The sequence below is a fragment of the Rhincodon typus genome, chromosome 6 (assembly GCF_021869965.1).
Source record: "Rhincodon typus isolate 14 chromosome 6, sRhiTyp1.1, whole genome shotgun sequence".
Lineage (NCBI taxonomy): Eukaryota > Metazoa > Chordata > Chondrichthyes > Orectolobiformes > Rhincodontidae > Rhincodon > Rhincodon typus.
The window spans coordinates 56,974,575-56,989,832 of record NC_063337.1 but is presented as its reverse complement, the minus strand read 5'-3'; the positions used below and the strand labels follow the sequence as shown (position 1 = coordinate 56,989,832).

The 15,258-nt window shown below is 39.5% G+C and overlaps 1 protein-coding gene across 9 annotated transcripts in view; it reads left to right on the top strand.

Annotated features, from left to right (window-relative positions):
* The first annotated feature begins 2,324 nt into the window (after positions 1–2,324).
* The window catches only part of picalma (phosphatidylinositol binding clathrin assembly protein a), a 124,538-nt gene continuing 111,604 nt past the window's right edge, over positions 2,325–15,258 (top strand). For 2 of the 9 annotated variants that reach the window (XM_048598475.1, XM_048598474.1), the window contains exon 1: positions 2,377–2,813. In XM_048598475.1, coding sequence (XP_048454432.1) covers positions 2,684–2,813 — 130 coding nt within the window. In that variant the 5' untranslated portion in view covers positions 2,377–2,683. Of the gene's footprint in view, positions 2,344–2,367; positions 2,814–15,258 lie in introns of those variants that run through there. The other 7 variants (XM_048598481.1, XM_048598482.1, XM_048598477.1 and 4 more) reach the window with 7 other exon arrangements.

Here is a 15,258-nt window from a genome sequence, read left to right as displayed (position 1 = left end):
TAAATAAATGATGAAAAACAATAGACGCAGCACTGACCCTTGCGGCACACTGCTAGTCACAGGCCTCCATCTGAAAAACAACCTCTACCACCAGCCTCTGTCTCCTACCTTCTAGCCAATTTTATAGCCAGTTGGCTAGCTCTTCCTGGATTCCATGTGATCTAACCTTGCTAATCAGTCTACCACACAGAACCTTGTCAAATGTCTAGCTGAAGTCCATATAAACAACGTGTACCGCTCTGCCTTCATTGATCTTCTTTATCAGCTTTTCAAAAAACTTAATCATTAGTGAGATATGATTTCCCATGCACAAAGCCATGCTGACTCTCTGTAATCAGTCCTCGCCTTTTCAAATGCATGTAAATCCTTTCTCTCAGAATCCCCTCCAACAACTTACCCACTACTGACAAGAGGCTCACTGATCTATAGTTCCCTGGCTTTTTCTTATCACCTTTCTTAAGAAATGGCATCACATTAGCCACCCTCCAGTTTTCTGGCACCTCATCTGTGGCTGTCAATGATGTGAGTATCTCAGGAAAGGTCCCAGCAATCTCTCCCCTAGCTTCCCACAAAGTTCTGGGATACACCTGATTGGGTCCTGAAGATTTATCTATCATAATGCATTTTTAAGACCTCTGGCACCTTCTCTTCTTTAAAATGGACACTTTTCAAGATGTCAGTATTTATTTCCTGGGGCTCCCTAGCTTCCATGTCCATAGTTGAAATTACAATTGTTCACAGGGCTCCTGCAGCTTGATCCTGACCATTCTTTACTGGATGTGCTAGGCTGCCAAAGCTTAAATAAACTATGCCAGACCCTTTTGTAGAAAATACATACTTGTGGAAAATGGATCTCTCGAGTAGGTTTTCTCAATCTGATACCAATAACATCCTCGGGGCTTCCTTGAATAGGTTTCATTATGTCTGCCAAAAACATGTACATGTGCAAGATCAGGAAGGGAATCAAGGGCTATGGGCAACAGGAAAGAAAGTAGAGCTGAGGATCACCATATCATCCATGATTTCATTGAAAGTTTGGGCATTCTCAATGGGCTGAATGGCCTACTTCTGCTCCTACGTCTTATGGTCTTGTACTTATTACTATCATGCAATAAACCATCTTGTGAACAAAGAACGGTGCCTCTTCTGTACGGACACTTTATCTGATATAACCTCTACCAGTGATCATTTGATAGGTCCTTGATGAAGTATAGACAAAGGGAATTGATGGTAGTGAACCATCTCAAAATACTCTTAATTTGAACCACAGAATGGCAGAGTTGGCAGATACCAGAAGATGCCAGTTGTGGCAATCAGGGTGACACTACAAGCACAATTCTCTCCATGTCCATGTTACCTTTGCCATTCTGAATTCTCCATACTTCCATCTGCGGGTGAGATTTCACTCTTCCCAACCCCAAATTGAATTACCACCTGTTGTTCTATTGGGAAGTGTGCCCAATATTGTATTTATAACTTACATTTTAAAAAGCAGTTGTTTTAAAGTACTTTAAAATTGGAAGCATAATTATATGAAGAATCTTTGCTTAGTACAACTGTTAAGAGAGAATCTTAGCCCAAGAAATAGGAAAGATTAGAGGATATCAGTCGAGGTGTAAGAAAAACAAAAGTAATGATGAACATCCTCGTCTGAATTTCTAAACAGAAAATGTACTTGTATTGTGTTACAGGTGATCAGTGGCCTTTTTTTTACATGTAATAGCATGGTGGGGGTGGCTCAGAAGGAAAAGAAAATTGTGAACCCCTGCTCTGGTCTGAGAATTGTTAACATAGCCAGTGTTTTAAAAACTGTTAAACGAGTTTTTTAGGCAATTTCATAAATCTGAGTAGGTGTAAACTTTCACAATCGCAACTGATGATTTTATTTACGTATCTTTTAATTTCTGAATACAAACATGTTTTCCATTCGAAGCAAAATTTTCGTTCAAGTCTTAGCTGTTGAGTTTAAGTATTCCATTTCAGCTGTCAATTCATTCCATGAATAAACGGCAAACATTTGAAAATCCTGAAAATTACTTAATATGGAAAACAAATTCAACCAACTAATCATTTGGTTTTCGAAGAAAAGGTAAGCATCTTCAAGACAATCATCTTCAGTGTGCGATCTGTATTCTGTACGAAGCTGGTCGTGTGCAAAAAAAACTGTACACGTGTAGACAGATGTACATAAATCCAGATGCATGAATAGAAACGAAAAAAAGCCTCTCATCTGGCAGAGGCAGACAAGGGAGGGGCAAATTTTGCTGGAAGCAACAGTGGTGTCAGGCTGGGCTGTCGGAGAAAGATTCTGGGACTGGCTGATGGGGCTCAGACTGGTACGAGGTTGGTGGATGATCACATGATAACGATCCAGTGGGTAGGAGCCTGGTTCAAACCCGCCATTTTCCTGGAACTCCTGCTCCTTTTCGGCAGAGGAAGAAAGAGGATTTGAACCCTGGGTGGCGACAGCTGCCCAAGTGACCGCCTGTAAATTAGAAAAGCTTGGAGCAGCCCGTCCCGCTCAGGGCTTTTCCTTCCTGGGTTTTCAGTTTACTTTTTCTTGTTTTTGGTTGTGTGTATTTTTATTTCTAACCTTTCTTCTTGATCTGCTTGGCCGGGGTGGCTCCGTGAGAGGGATTTAAACCCCCTCTGTGCGTGAATCTGCTGCTGGCGAGGAGGGAAGATGTCGGGACAGAGTATCACGGACCGTATTGCTGCGGCTCAGCATAGTGTCACCGGCTCGGCCGTCTCTAAAACCGTTTGTAAAGCCACCACACACGAGATTATGGGCCCCAAGAAGAAGCACCTAGATTGTAAGCACTTCCTTACACATTCTCAGAGTGAAAAATGAAAGCGCGTCCCGACCCAGCCGCTGCTATCCTGGTTCCTGGGTTTAAATTTTAACCCGAACAGGATGAGATCGAAGTTGGTGCCGCGGCCGTGTGTGTTATTAGGGGAAAGTGTCTAGTTTTCTTGCGGTACCAGGCCCCAGATAACGCCCTTGGCCTTGATTTTGTCCATTGGACTCTCGGTGAATTGATGCATGCATTTTAATTATTTAGTTACTCCAGATTTTTAAAATGCAGTGCATTTTGCTGGTCGGGACTTTGCTGTAGGAGGGGCCGGGGGTTAAATCTCAGGGACTTGCATTTTTGCGGTCGTCTTGTGATGTGGTCGCTGTGGTTATACGTCTGAAAGCTACTATTGAAGACAGATGTTACAGCTCCCCTCATGTCGATGTTATAGTGAATCAGCAATTTTCTTATTATTGCAGTGATTTTTAAACAAGTTGGCATATTTGTCAATTTTATTATTCAATGCAACAACGTATTTATTTGATTGCCTTTAAACTGTAGTTTATTTAGGACACTATCTTCAATTGCCTGGGAACTTTAGTTTTTTTCATAGACTGAAGCACTGCATAAGTGTCCCATATTGGAACTATCTTGCTGTTTCTGAACATCAGTCTATTATATCGTGTTGGCTTTTTCCTAAAATGTACAGCCCTTGGTGTAGATATGTTGCCTGAATCCAGTACAATACTGTTATTCTCTTTCTCTTCCTTCAACATAATTTTTAATGCGAGCTCTGATGATTAATTTTTAATGCGAGCTCTGATGAGCAGCAAGAGCACTTTTTTTAGCTACAGTTTCTGAAATATGTTGAACAGATCTGAAACACTTTTACTCCAATTCATGAGAAGTATTTAAAAGGAAATTATAAACTCAGTCTAGGAACTCAACCCAAGCTGCTGCAATAAAACTGAGAACTAAACAACATTAGAAATTTAAAAAATTGTCTTCTAGCTTCTAGTGATGGATCCTTTGGGGACAACAGTGACCAACAACTATGCTGCCACTAGAGTTTCTATATCTAGTTTATTTTAAATAATTTGTGCTGTACAGTAACTTTTTGGGTTTTTACATTTTAGTATGATCAGAATGCTCTTTGCTTCCAGGCAATAGTAGTCCAAGGTTTTTTAAGAGGTAAATGAGCAAAATTGATATCATGGGAGAAAATCAATTTAGTAGCTTTTAGGCTTTTGTTTTTTAAAGTAGTGACAGTTTTTGACAGCTGCTACAACTTAAAGTCAGGTGCTGGGAACCTGTTTGTTTGTGTCCACAATCCCTGGAAAGCATTTCTTTGGAATATTGGCTTGCCTGGAGAATGGAAGTTTAACCTTTTTTTCTCCTCGTAAAAAATAGGGCAAATTGGATAAATAGTTTCCAATTTATTAATCTCTTGGTAGCTGACCTGAGTAGTACCAAAGTCTTAAACAAGTGAGTACTTTTATTCAGAGAATGGAACAAGCAAAAAGATATAAATTCACTGGTTTTCTAATTGACCTATAGTTTGTGGCCCTGAAATTCTTTATTTAGTTTGTAATTTGAAACATGAAAACATTTGCCAGTTTTGATGATCAAAAATAACATGCCCAATTTTAACTCTCTTTATCTGACATATTTTTGACACTTGCATTGTGTTATCATACTTGCTGATGTAGAATAGTTTTCAATGCATTTGATTGTGAAGCGAGCAAAGATGTCCTGATCTAGCTTCCCAAATCACTAGAGCTGAGATGAGAGAAATTCTGTAGTAGTTGGCTCATAAAACTTGATCTTCAGCTTGGGTGTACTGGAACTCCAGCCTAGTGAGGGGTTTTAAAAATGCCCATTTCCAAAATACTTAGAGTCAAAGAGCTGTACAGCATGGAAAGAGATCCTTTATCCAATTCGCCCATTCAGACCAGATAGCCTAAATTAATCTAGTCCCATTTGCTAGCATTTGGCCCATATTCCTGTAAATCCTTCCTATTCATATACCTGTCCAGATGCATTTTTGAATGCTGAATTGTACCAGCCTCCACCACTTCCTCTGGCAGTTCATTTCATATATGTACCATCCTCTGCCTGATAGTCAGCCCTTGGGTCCTTCTTAAATCTTTCCCCTCTCACCTTAAACCTCTGCCGTAAAGTTTTGGACTCCTTATCCTGTGGAAAAGACCTTGCCTATTTACCCCATCCATGCTTCTCATGATTTTATAAACTTCTATAAGGTCACCCCAAGCCTCCGATGCACCTGGGAAAACCGCCTCAGCCTATTCAGTCCCACCCTGTTGCTCAAGCCCTCGAACTGTGGCAACATCCAAATAAATTTTTTCTGAACCCTTAGAAGTTTCACAATATCACTTATTATAGCAGGGCGATCAGAATTGAACACAGTATTCCAAAAGTGGCCTAACCAATGTCCTGCACAGCTGCAACATGATGTCCCAATTCCTATACTCAATGCATTGACCAATAAAGGCAAGCGTACAAGCAGGTTCCATCCTAGCTGAGCGAGATGATTAGCATTAGATGAACAGCAAAGGGGTGTTTCAAGAAGCTTCTTTGTGTTATGGAGGGAAAAATCAATCATTCTACTTACTTATTGTTATCTAGTGATCTCTCTTGAAAATCCACTGTGTGGGTATTCAGTAAAGATAGGGCTTCAATGCAGTACCTTCCAAGTTCAGATAAGTTGCCGACTACAATTGTGGCTTGCTCATGAGGTGAGCTCCACCTGCACGTCTTAGTGGAGAATCAAAGCATTTGTTGAAATGGTAGGAAATAGGTTACAAAACTTGGACATTTTACTGGTTTCAGGGATGAAAAATATTCTTGCCTACAACTAAACATTAAACTTTGGGGTGAGTTTTAAACATTGAATTTTTTGTGGCCATCTTCAATGTACCTCTTGGACACTTAGCTTTGTGTTTCTTAGCTCCTCACTCTATAATGCAAAGAAATACCCACGCTCAATCAAACTGGTTCTACTTCTAAGCTTCTCAGTATTTCTATTTACCTGTAATCTGAGTTGATGGGTCTGAATAATGCCTGCATGCTCTAGTCCAATTATTCTCATCCTACTTCACCAAAAAAAAGACACTATTCTGGCTTCCCAGGTGTAGATTTGGCATCTAGATAACCATGTGGTATAAACTGTGAGATTTTACTTGTATCAGAAGCATTTCTCGCATTTATAATTAGTGTAAGTTAAACTATTTCTGCATTCAAAATGTCAGATCAGATGTGTCAATTCACTCAACTTGGTATCAACAGTTGAGTTGCCAGCAGGATTCAGAGAATCAAAGAATTGTAAAATGTCAATTTGGTTTCTAAAAAAAATCTTGTTATTAAATCTTTGGTTAAGATTATTTTTGAGATTCCACTGGCCATGTGAGACTTGAAAATCAGGAAGCGGTGAGATGAAACAAATCTTGTCATGGTTTTAAAAGCAGTTGTTCCAGAAAATAATTGGAACATTTTCTACAGTCGTTTAAAAGTTGTGCAACCTCTTAAATTTTTATGCAATGTCATGGCATTTTTAATTAGTAAATGATGTGATACTTAATTAGTGCACACATTTTGAGAGAGTTGTTGCAGGATGTTGTACTACACTGGAACACTTGCAAGTTTGATGCCATCATTAAGATTTTCAGATATCATACTCTGGAAAAACAAATTTCAAGTAATTGATAACGGTCTGAGTTTTGAGGTGAAATAACTGAATAATCTTGGATTCACACTACTTAAAAAATATATTGGTAGGCAATAGGAGCATGTCTCTTTTGTGATGGGTAATTAATATCTTCCAGTTCTTGTGTATTCATATCTGTGGTTAAATATTAATTATGATATGACCATCAGTTGATCTGTCACTTGTAATTAGTGTAGAATAATATGGTCAGTATATATATTATTACCGTAACTGACACCAACAACTTCACAAATTATTTGGCTGTTGTTCTAATACAACTTTACACATTTTGTTGATATTCAAAACTTGTTCCTTGTCCAAAATAAGCTTCAATTTTACTTGTAATATCTTGTACTGCTTAACTGTTTGTGGAACTTGTACTTCTGTGGTGCTAATTTATGGCTGAAGGAGCTGTCCCCCTCTGCAGTCTTGCTGTCTGTTTCTTTTCTGTGTGTGCCTGTGTCTGGTGCTCTGTTAACTCCCCAACTTTAATATTTGTGAACATTAAAGTTCTGATAATGTGTCATTTAACAACTGAGTTAGTTTTCATTATGGGAAATTTCATTTATTGTTTTTCAAGATGTTTAAAAACATTGTTAATATTTATGGGAGGTTGGCTTAGTTGAAAATCTATAAGGACTAATTTTATTTGTTTCAAAGAATATTATTTGAAAAGAAATCAATTCAATAACTGGAAGTCTTTTCAAACAATAATACCGTGGTATATTACATTTTATGTAGGCTATTCATGAAATTGCAGGAAGATTGGTTTCATAAGTAACTGTTAGTAAGTTGATAAGTTAACTGCCCTTTCATTTCAAGTACCAGTTCATAGTTTGAAATTCATAATGCTTCCAATGCTAATATGTGATGAGCATTTACCACCATCTCAGTTAAGGAAGTAAATAATTTTTAATATAGTTGAGTTTGTAAGATAATACAGATTAAAAGTGATGAATGAACTTGTGGCTTATGCACTTCAACCCCAAGTCAAGTTGTCAGTGAAGTGATTTTAACTGTGCTTATTGCCTTTTATGGTTTGAGAAAGGAAAAAAATGCCACCGAGCTGCACCAGGTAAAGATGGTAATCTGTAGTGAAGTGTTTTGAGACCATGCCATAAAATAACTTAGTATTGAATTGAAGAAAAGGTTTATGTCATTTGGATTTGTTCAGAAATCTAATGCATTCCTCTGATTCTGGAGGTTGATTATTCAAACCTCACTCCAGCATGTAATCTAGTTTCATCACTCCGCTGCTGTCAATCATCAGAAGCTCAATTTTCAGATATGGGGTTAAACTGATGCCCAACCTGCCTGTTGGATCCTTTTGTGCTAATTAAAGTCAATTCTGTTGGTCATGTGACCTCACCTAAAATCAAACAGACTTGACTTGCTAGTCATTTATCTCATTTTTCTGTTTTGTATGATCATGTTGTGCTTGCTTGCATTACATAACTATCGTTCATAAAGTCATGTTTTGCTCAATACTTGAAGTAGCTTTTGGTCCTTTAAGCATGCGGCCAATTTGGTAGGCCCCAGCAGAGCCGGACGATTGAGATTTGTTTTTTAAATATCTGCTATTCTCTTATTTCTTGAGATTAAATTGGTACCTTTTATAGTTTAATTAGCTTTGGTGGAAAGGGTCTTTTGGGACTAGCAAACATTTTGTTGTCATTGTGTGTTCCATTTGATTCTTACAAATTGCATCTTCCAACTTGAGCAACATCATTTTCTTTTATTGGTAGCCTTGATCCTGTCATGTTATCACTAACTCAGAATAGCTATCACTTTCACATCTTTCCGTTCCCACCTATCCCACCAACCTTACAGCACTTGATTTGAAGTTGTAGACTTGTCAAGCCAGTGTGTTTTGATTTGCAGCTGTTTCGTTACCCTGCTAGGTAACATCATCAGTGCAGCTCCAGTGAAGCATTGGTGTTCTGTCCCAGTTGTTGTTCACGTGCCTCAGTTTTCTGGGGTGGTTGACGTCACTTCTGGTTCGGTTTTTCATTGGTTTTGTATATCGGGTCCAGTTCAATCTGTTTGTTGAAGTTCTGGTTGGAATACCAGGCCTCCAGGAATTCCCTGGCATGTCTGTTTGGCTCGTGCTGTTTTGGATGTGTTGACCCAGTCGAATTCATGTCCTCCTTCGTCCGTGTGTTTTGGTTGTGTCTCTTGGTGGTGAGTTGGTGTTCGCGCATCCATATTGTTGGTTTTCTTCCTGTTTGGCCTATGTAAAGTTTCCCACAGTCCTTGCACGGTATTTTGTATATTACGTTAGTTTTATTGGTTGTAGGTATGGGATCCTTTACATTTGTCAGTAGCTCTCGCAGAGAGATTGTTGGTTTGTGGGCTACTCTGATATCTAGGGATTCTGAGTAGGCTTATGATCACCTCTGACGTACGGTAGATTGACTAGTGTGACTGGCCATGTTGTGTGGTCTGTTGCGGAGGTAACGGCGGATTGTGATTTTTTTTCTTTTTTTGGGTATCCATTCCTTTTAAAAACTCATAGAAGAGCTCCTGTTCTGCTTATTGCAAGTTGTCCAGGTTGCTGCAGTGTGTTGTGGCTCATTTGAATAACGTCCTGATGCAACTCCTTTCACGGACCGTATACATAATTACACCAGCAACCACTCCAACACCTATGGACGGAACTGCATCAAAACGTTATTCAAACGAGCCACAACATACTGCAGCAACCTGGAATTGCACAAAGCAGAACTGGAGCGCTTCTGAGTTCTTAAAAGGAATGGATCCCCAAAAAGCACAATCCGCCGTTACCTCCGCAAGAGACCACAAGAAGAAGACCTAACATGGTCAGCCGCACTAGTCAATCTACCGTATGTCAGAGGTGACCATAAGCCTACTCCGAACCCCTAGGTACTTCCGTAGCCCACAAACCAACAACCTCCCTGTGAGAGCTACTGACGAACATATAGGATCCCATACCTACAACCAATAAAACTGACTTAATATACAAAATACCATGCAAGGACTGTGAGAAACATTACATAGGCCAAATGGGAAGAAAACCAACAATAAGGATGTGCGAACACCAAGAGACACAACCAATTCTCACTGGTCTAAATACACATGGACAAAGAAGGACACACATTTGACTGGGATAGCATATCCATAATAGCACGAGCCAAACAGAAATGCCAGGGAATTCCTAGAGGCCTGGCATTCCAACCAGAACTCCATCAACAAATATATTGAACTGGACTTGATTAGATAAACCACTGAAAGACCGAACGGCAACCACCCCAGCAAACTGAGGCATATAAATAACCAGCAGGACAGAACACCAACGCTTCACTGGAGCTGCACTGATGATGTTACCTAGCAGAGTGATGAAACGTTTGCAATCAAACACTGGGCTCGGCGAGCAAGTCTACAACCTCATCCCCAATCCGAGCTATCAATCTTCTTTAAACTTTTAAGCACTTAATTTGATTTTAAATCAAATTAAATTCTGTGGGACTGGAAAGGACAGAGCGGGCAAAATAGTTAAGGTACTATTTTTGCTGATTCTTGATCCGTGTAGTCCTTTGAACTAACTGGTAGTAGAAGAGGCAACTTGTGTACTGTTTTACACGGTTGACTTAGATCATTCAGTTAAACATAGCGATAACATATTGTGGCAGGTTAACGGTAAGAAAAATCAGGAGTGTTACGGAATACTGGTAAGTTACCAGGGAAGATTGAAGCCTTATGATCATGGGTGGATCTATGAGGTTATTAAGTTTTATTGTCTTGAAGGAAGACGGAGCAAAATAGAGCATGATAAAGGAATAGGTCTAGATGTCAAATAAGAATTGAGATGATTCAAAAAATGTTTTATCCTTGCTTGCTTTCTGTACCAACCCCTATTGCCTATTCTCATTTATCTTGATTTAGAGCTCGTCTTAAATCCTAGATTCAGATATGTTTTACGAATTAATAGTTTTCCTGATTCTCTTTTTTTTGTTTTTTTTCCATTTGCTAATTTGTATGGCACCAAATGTATGCTTGTCTTCCTGCTCTTTCAATCATGTTCTGTCTTTGACTGACTTTTCCTTGTTTACTTGTCAAATAGAGATCTGAAACTTCACATGGATGTCAGTAACATTTCACTTGGCCTCTCTGCCACTGCCTTGTACTCCATGAACGATTTCAACTTGGCTTTGACAAGTCAAAAGGCATCCTATTGAGTTTTGTAACTTTTCTGTATTTTTAAAAGAAACTAATACATTTGGTGCTATTGGAAGCAGTATGTCAGCCAAAGCCTAGCATCTTGAAACCATAATTATTCACAGCATGGGATTAGCCCGTTGCATCTTCACAAGCCCAGCAGAACTCAAATTTGTTTGCAGTCTAAATGTGTCATGCTGTGGTTAAACATGTGTGGTAGCACATCAAGAATACGTTTGAGAATTGCTGCTTCAGGCATTGTTTTACTCCAGGAGCAAGCCATCACCTGTAGTGGTAATTTGCTGTTCTGAGATGAATGGGATTCTTAGCTGAACCTTCTGTAATTGACGGCTTTGTTAACATGCAGAAGTGACATTCTTTTGAACAAATTTCACAGCCCACAAGTAGTCTTTGGGCAGGGAGCAATCTGTGTGACAGTCTCGCAACTAGTAGCTAACTATTTGCAAGCCCCGATTATTTTGTGAATACAAGCTAGAAAATTGATGAGTGACTTCAGGATGTTAAAGATGCCACTAGTGGCTGGTAAAATCCTTTACCTTGGAATAGTTAGCTATAGAAGTGTATGGTTAAAGGGCTTTCTGTTTCAAAGGCCATGTTGAGAAGGGAAATATATACTGTTTGTTCATTTTGTCTATAAGTGAAAATACTTATTGTTCCAAATATTTATTCAATTTACCATTTGAACAGTGGAGCAAACTCACTTGGCAGTATATAAAATGTTTTCTCGCAGTCTCCATTCTTTTTGCTATGACTTGACCTTAACTTTTTCTGTGCTTGTAATCTATCATTTAGAAAGTTGTGCTTCCTCACTGACCCCTGTCCTCGGATGTTTTTAATGGCACCCACTTAACAAATGTGAAAATATCCCTGTCCTTTGGCCTCTTTTTTGCAGCATTTTTTAACTGTCTTGGTGCAAAACTCAGGGAATTGTTTGCCAAGGGCTACTTTTTTGCTACTTATCTTTCCTTGGAAAAATGTAGCTTTTTGCCCATGCCTTCCTCCATCTTTCAATTCTTCTGTCAGTATGTGCTCCTTGAGAAACTATAGCTTTGACCAAGCTTTTGGTCACCTGTTCCAATATCTCCTCCTTTTGTTTAGGTTTTTTTTTGTCTGATTACAATCTTAACAAATTTGGAATGCTTGTTTTTTAAAAGCATGAGAGAAAATGAGCATTGCTGTTGTGATATCTGCTCACATTTGTCAATTTTTTTTTTGCCATTTCATCATGATTTATCCAGATTACATCTGCATATGCTTAAATTACTCTGTCTCCTTGTGAAATTTGTTTACCATAATTATTTACTTAGTCACTAATAACATCGCTTTGCTCAGGTCATTTGATACAATCCAAGCATATGTTGTGAGTTTATTTTTTAATTCATCACTTCAGTTGGAAATGTCACCCACTGGTGGTATCTTTAACATCCTGAAGTCACTAATCAACTTTCTAGCTTGCATTCACAAGGTAATTCAGGAGAATGGGTTAAAACATTGCTGTCCCCGACTAATGTTTTGGGAAGTTAAGTGCCAGACCTGGAAATAAAGTGGGTTTTATTTTGCAAAAAAAAAAAATTTATTCATAAACCTTTATAAACATAGATCCTATAGCTGCTCTATTTAGTTTTTGCGTATCAAGAAAAACCAGCATTGGATCTTGCATTCGCTGTAGTTGCAAAGGCCAAAGGCATTTCATACTTATGCAGGACACTGTCTCGAATACTCAAACAATAAGAGAGTCTGATAACTGGGTCCCGATTGTATTTTGGTAGAAAAACCTTCAATAGGTGGTCATTCCCCACTGCATCTTAGTGGCAACTGCTCAAGTTAGGTGTGTGCCTCAATGTGTAGTCTTATACCTTGGAATATGCCAGTCTGTAACACTATTGATGTCAGCTGTTTGCACTGAAAGACCAACCAGTCCCAAGAGCAATTTTTACTCTGTTGATAGTCTTCCAAGCACAGTCAGTGTTTGTCTTGGAGTGCATTGTGGGGAATGGCCTGTGGAGTACAGAGCTGCTTGGGATGAACCTTGACAAAAACCACTGTCTGTTTGCAGACCACCTTTTCATAGGCATATTCCAGCAAGAAATGTGTGACAGTCTTTTCCCTGCTGCAGCTGCTTCAAGGAGAGCATAATGTGGCAGAGAGTCTGGGTGTACATGAAAGATCTCAAAGGTAGCACCCCTCTCACCACCAGCCAAACTATCTCTTGGTACTTGTTAGAAAGTCCTGGCCATGAGGTATTCTGCCAAATGACTTTGACGTCTGCTCAGGGAACCATCTAATGGGAGCGGCCTTCTCCTTTCTGGATGCTGCATGTTAACCACTATTGATGGACTTATGGTCAAAGCTGTTTTTCTTCACGGATTTTTCCATGAGAGACAGGTGATACAGAATGGCTCAACTAATTGGCAATGAGGCCAAGCCCATGCTGTGTAACACCAGGGACAGGTAGAACCTCAATATGTAGTGATACTTGATGTTTGTGTACTGAGGGTCTACACACAGCTTGATGTAGCCACACACAAAAAGGTTGCCATCGGATGGAGGGTGGTGCTGGATGGCAGCCCCTCCCCCCCCCCCCCCCAATAAAACTTTGAGCATGGTGTCCCTATGAACACAGTACAGAATACGCCAGACCTGTATCACAAACAACAATGTGGAGAGTACCACACCTGCTGAATAGGTTTTTGTCCGTGATGGAGAGGGAGTGGTGCTCCCATCTGCCTAGTTTCTGCCTCACTTTGGCTCTATACTCCTCCTAAGTTTTAGTGCATGCCCTGGCTCCTCTCAACCATTTACCCAGCACTTTCAGATAATTTTGTCCTGATGGTGAAGAAGATAAAGCATTGTTTGGTCCAGTTCCCAAAGAATATAGCCTGGCTCTTGCCTTAATATACCTCGGCACCCAAGGCCAGTTTGACCTAGTCACAGATGCTCATGAGTCTGTGCACTGACAGGACATCTGAGCAGAAAATGACGACATCCATGTATAGGAGGCTTTGATCTGCAGGTCTCTGCCTGGAATAGTCACCCCTTTCAGGCTCTCAACCTTCCTGATGGATCTGGCAACCAGTTCTACATAACTCATAAACAAAGCAAGAGAGAGTAGGCAGATCTGATCGGGAGGATTTCTGATTCCCACCCATTGATTGAGACTGTAGTACTCGTGTTGGTGTAGAGCAGTCGGATCCAGTTGCGGATTCTCCCCCCAAAGCCCATTTTGGAGAGCACGTCCCACATGTAGATGTATGATATCCTGTCAAAGACCTTGTCCTGGTCTAGTCTGAGGCAGGTGTCCACCCTCCCCGTCCTCTACATAGGTGATTGCATTCCTCAGGGATACAAAGATCTGAGATTTTCCTACCCAGTACAGTGCGGGTCTGGTTGGGGTGAATTACAGATCCCAAAGCAGACCTGATCTGGTTGGTGATGATCTTTGACAGGATTTTTTTATAATCAGTGTTCAGCAATTTCTAATTTCCTTCTTCATCACCTTTTTTTGTTGATGACAATATACAATATCTTTTTATTGTCATGTATGAGGAGGATAATAATATCTTTTCTCATGGATTTGCACATGCTGTTTGGCCAGAAGCATACTGTCGTATATCTCCAGCAAGTCCTGGCTAATCAAGGCCCACTGATTCAGTGGCATTATTTTATCAACACGTTAAAGAAGCTCTAGATTCCTAGTATTTTTCACAAGGCTTTCACAATGTGTGAACAACATCAGCTTCTTACTAATTGAGGAATTGTGACTGATGTAAAACATTGCTGGAACAACTACATTATTTTATGCAACAGATGTACTGTTATTTAAATCTCTTCCTATTCAAATATTAATTCCTGCTAAATCTTTCCCAAATGTTCATGAGCTGTTTCATGACAATAATTGAAAAAACCTTGGTTGCATTTGATTGGCTGAGTGATCTTCTGCATAGCCATCTGCACTACGAGGTGATCCAAAGTTAACAATGAATGTTATTCCAATAAGTGTTTTGATACTAAAACTTTAAAAGCAACTTGAATGTCCAGACTATTAAAGTGTGGAATTTTTGAACTTGTAATAACTTGTTTGCTCTAATTGGGTTGAACTCAGGCTAGCAATACCTGCCTAAGACTGGCTAATATTTGGAGGAATAAATGTAGAAAAATGCCACTTTCTGTTTACTGCAAACAATGCTGTTTATATATCCTTTTTAAAATAAAATCAAGGCAGTCCTCAGGAGAAAATGATACCTGTCTTCCTTCTTCAGATACTAGTGGATGTGCTTTGCATTGCCCAAGTTTTTAAAAAGGAAAAAAAAAGTGCAGAAGTTTGTTTCAGTTATTCACTTCAAATTATGCTGCTAAAATTTTTGCTTGCCTGTTTTCTGAAAGACCAGGGCAATAGTGGTGACGTATCCAACCTTCGGGTAAGAAAACCTGCTGAAAGTAGATTTGTTGAGCACATTGACTGAGCAACAACTGTTGCTGCAGGATTTGAGATGTAGTAACTGGTCTTTCTGGTTAGAACGTGTTATGTGAAGGTATTTGCCG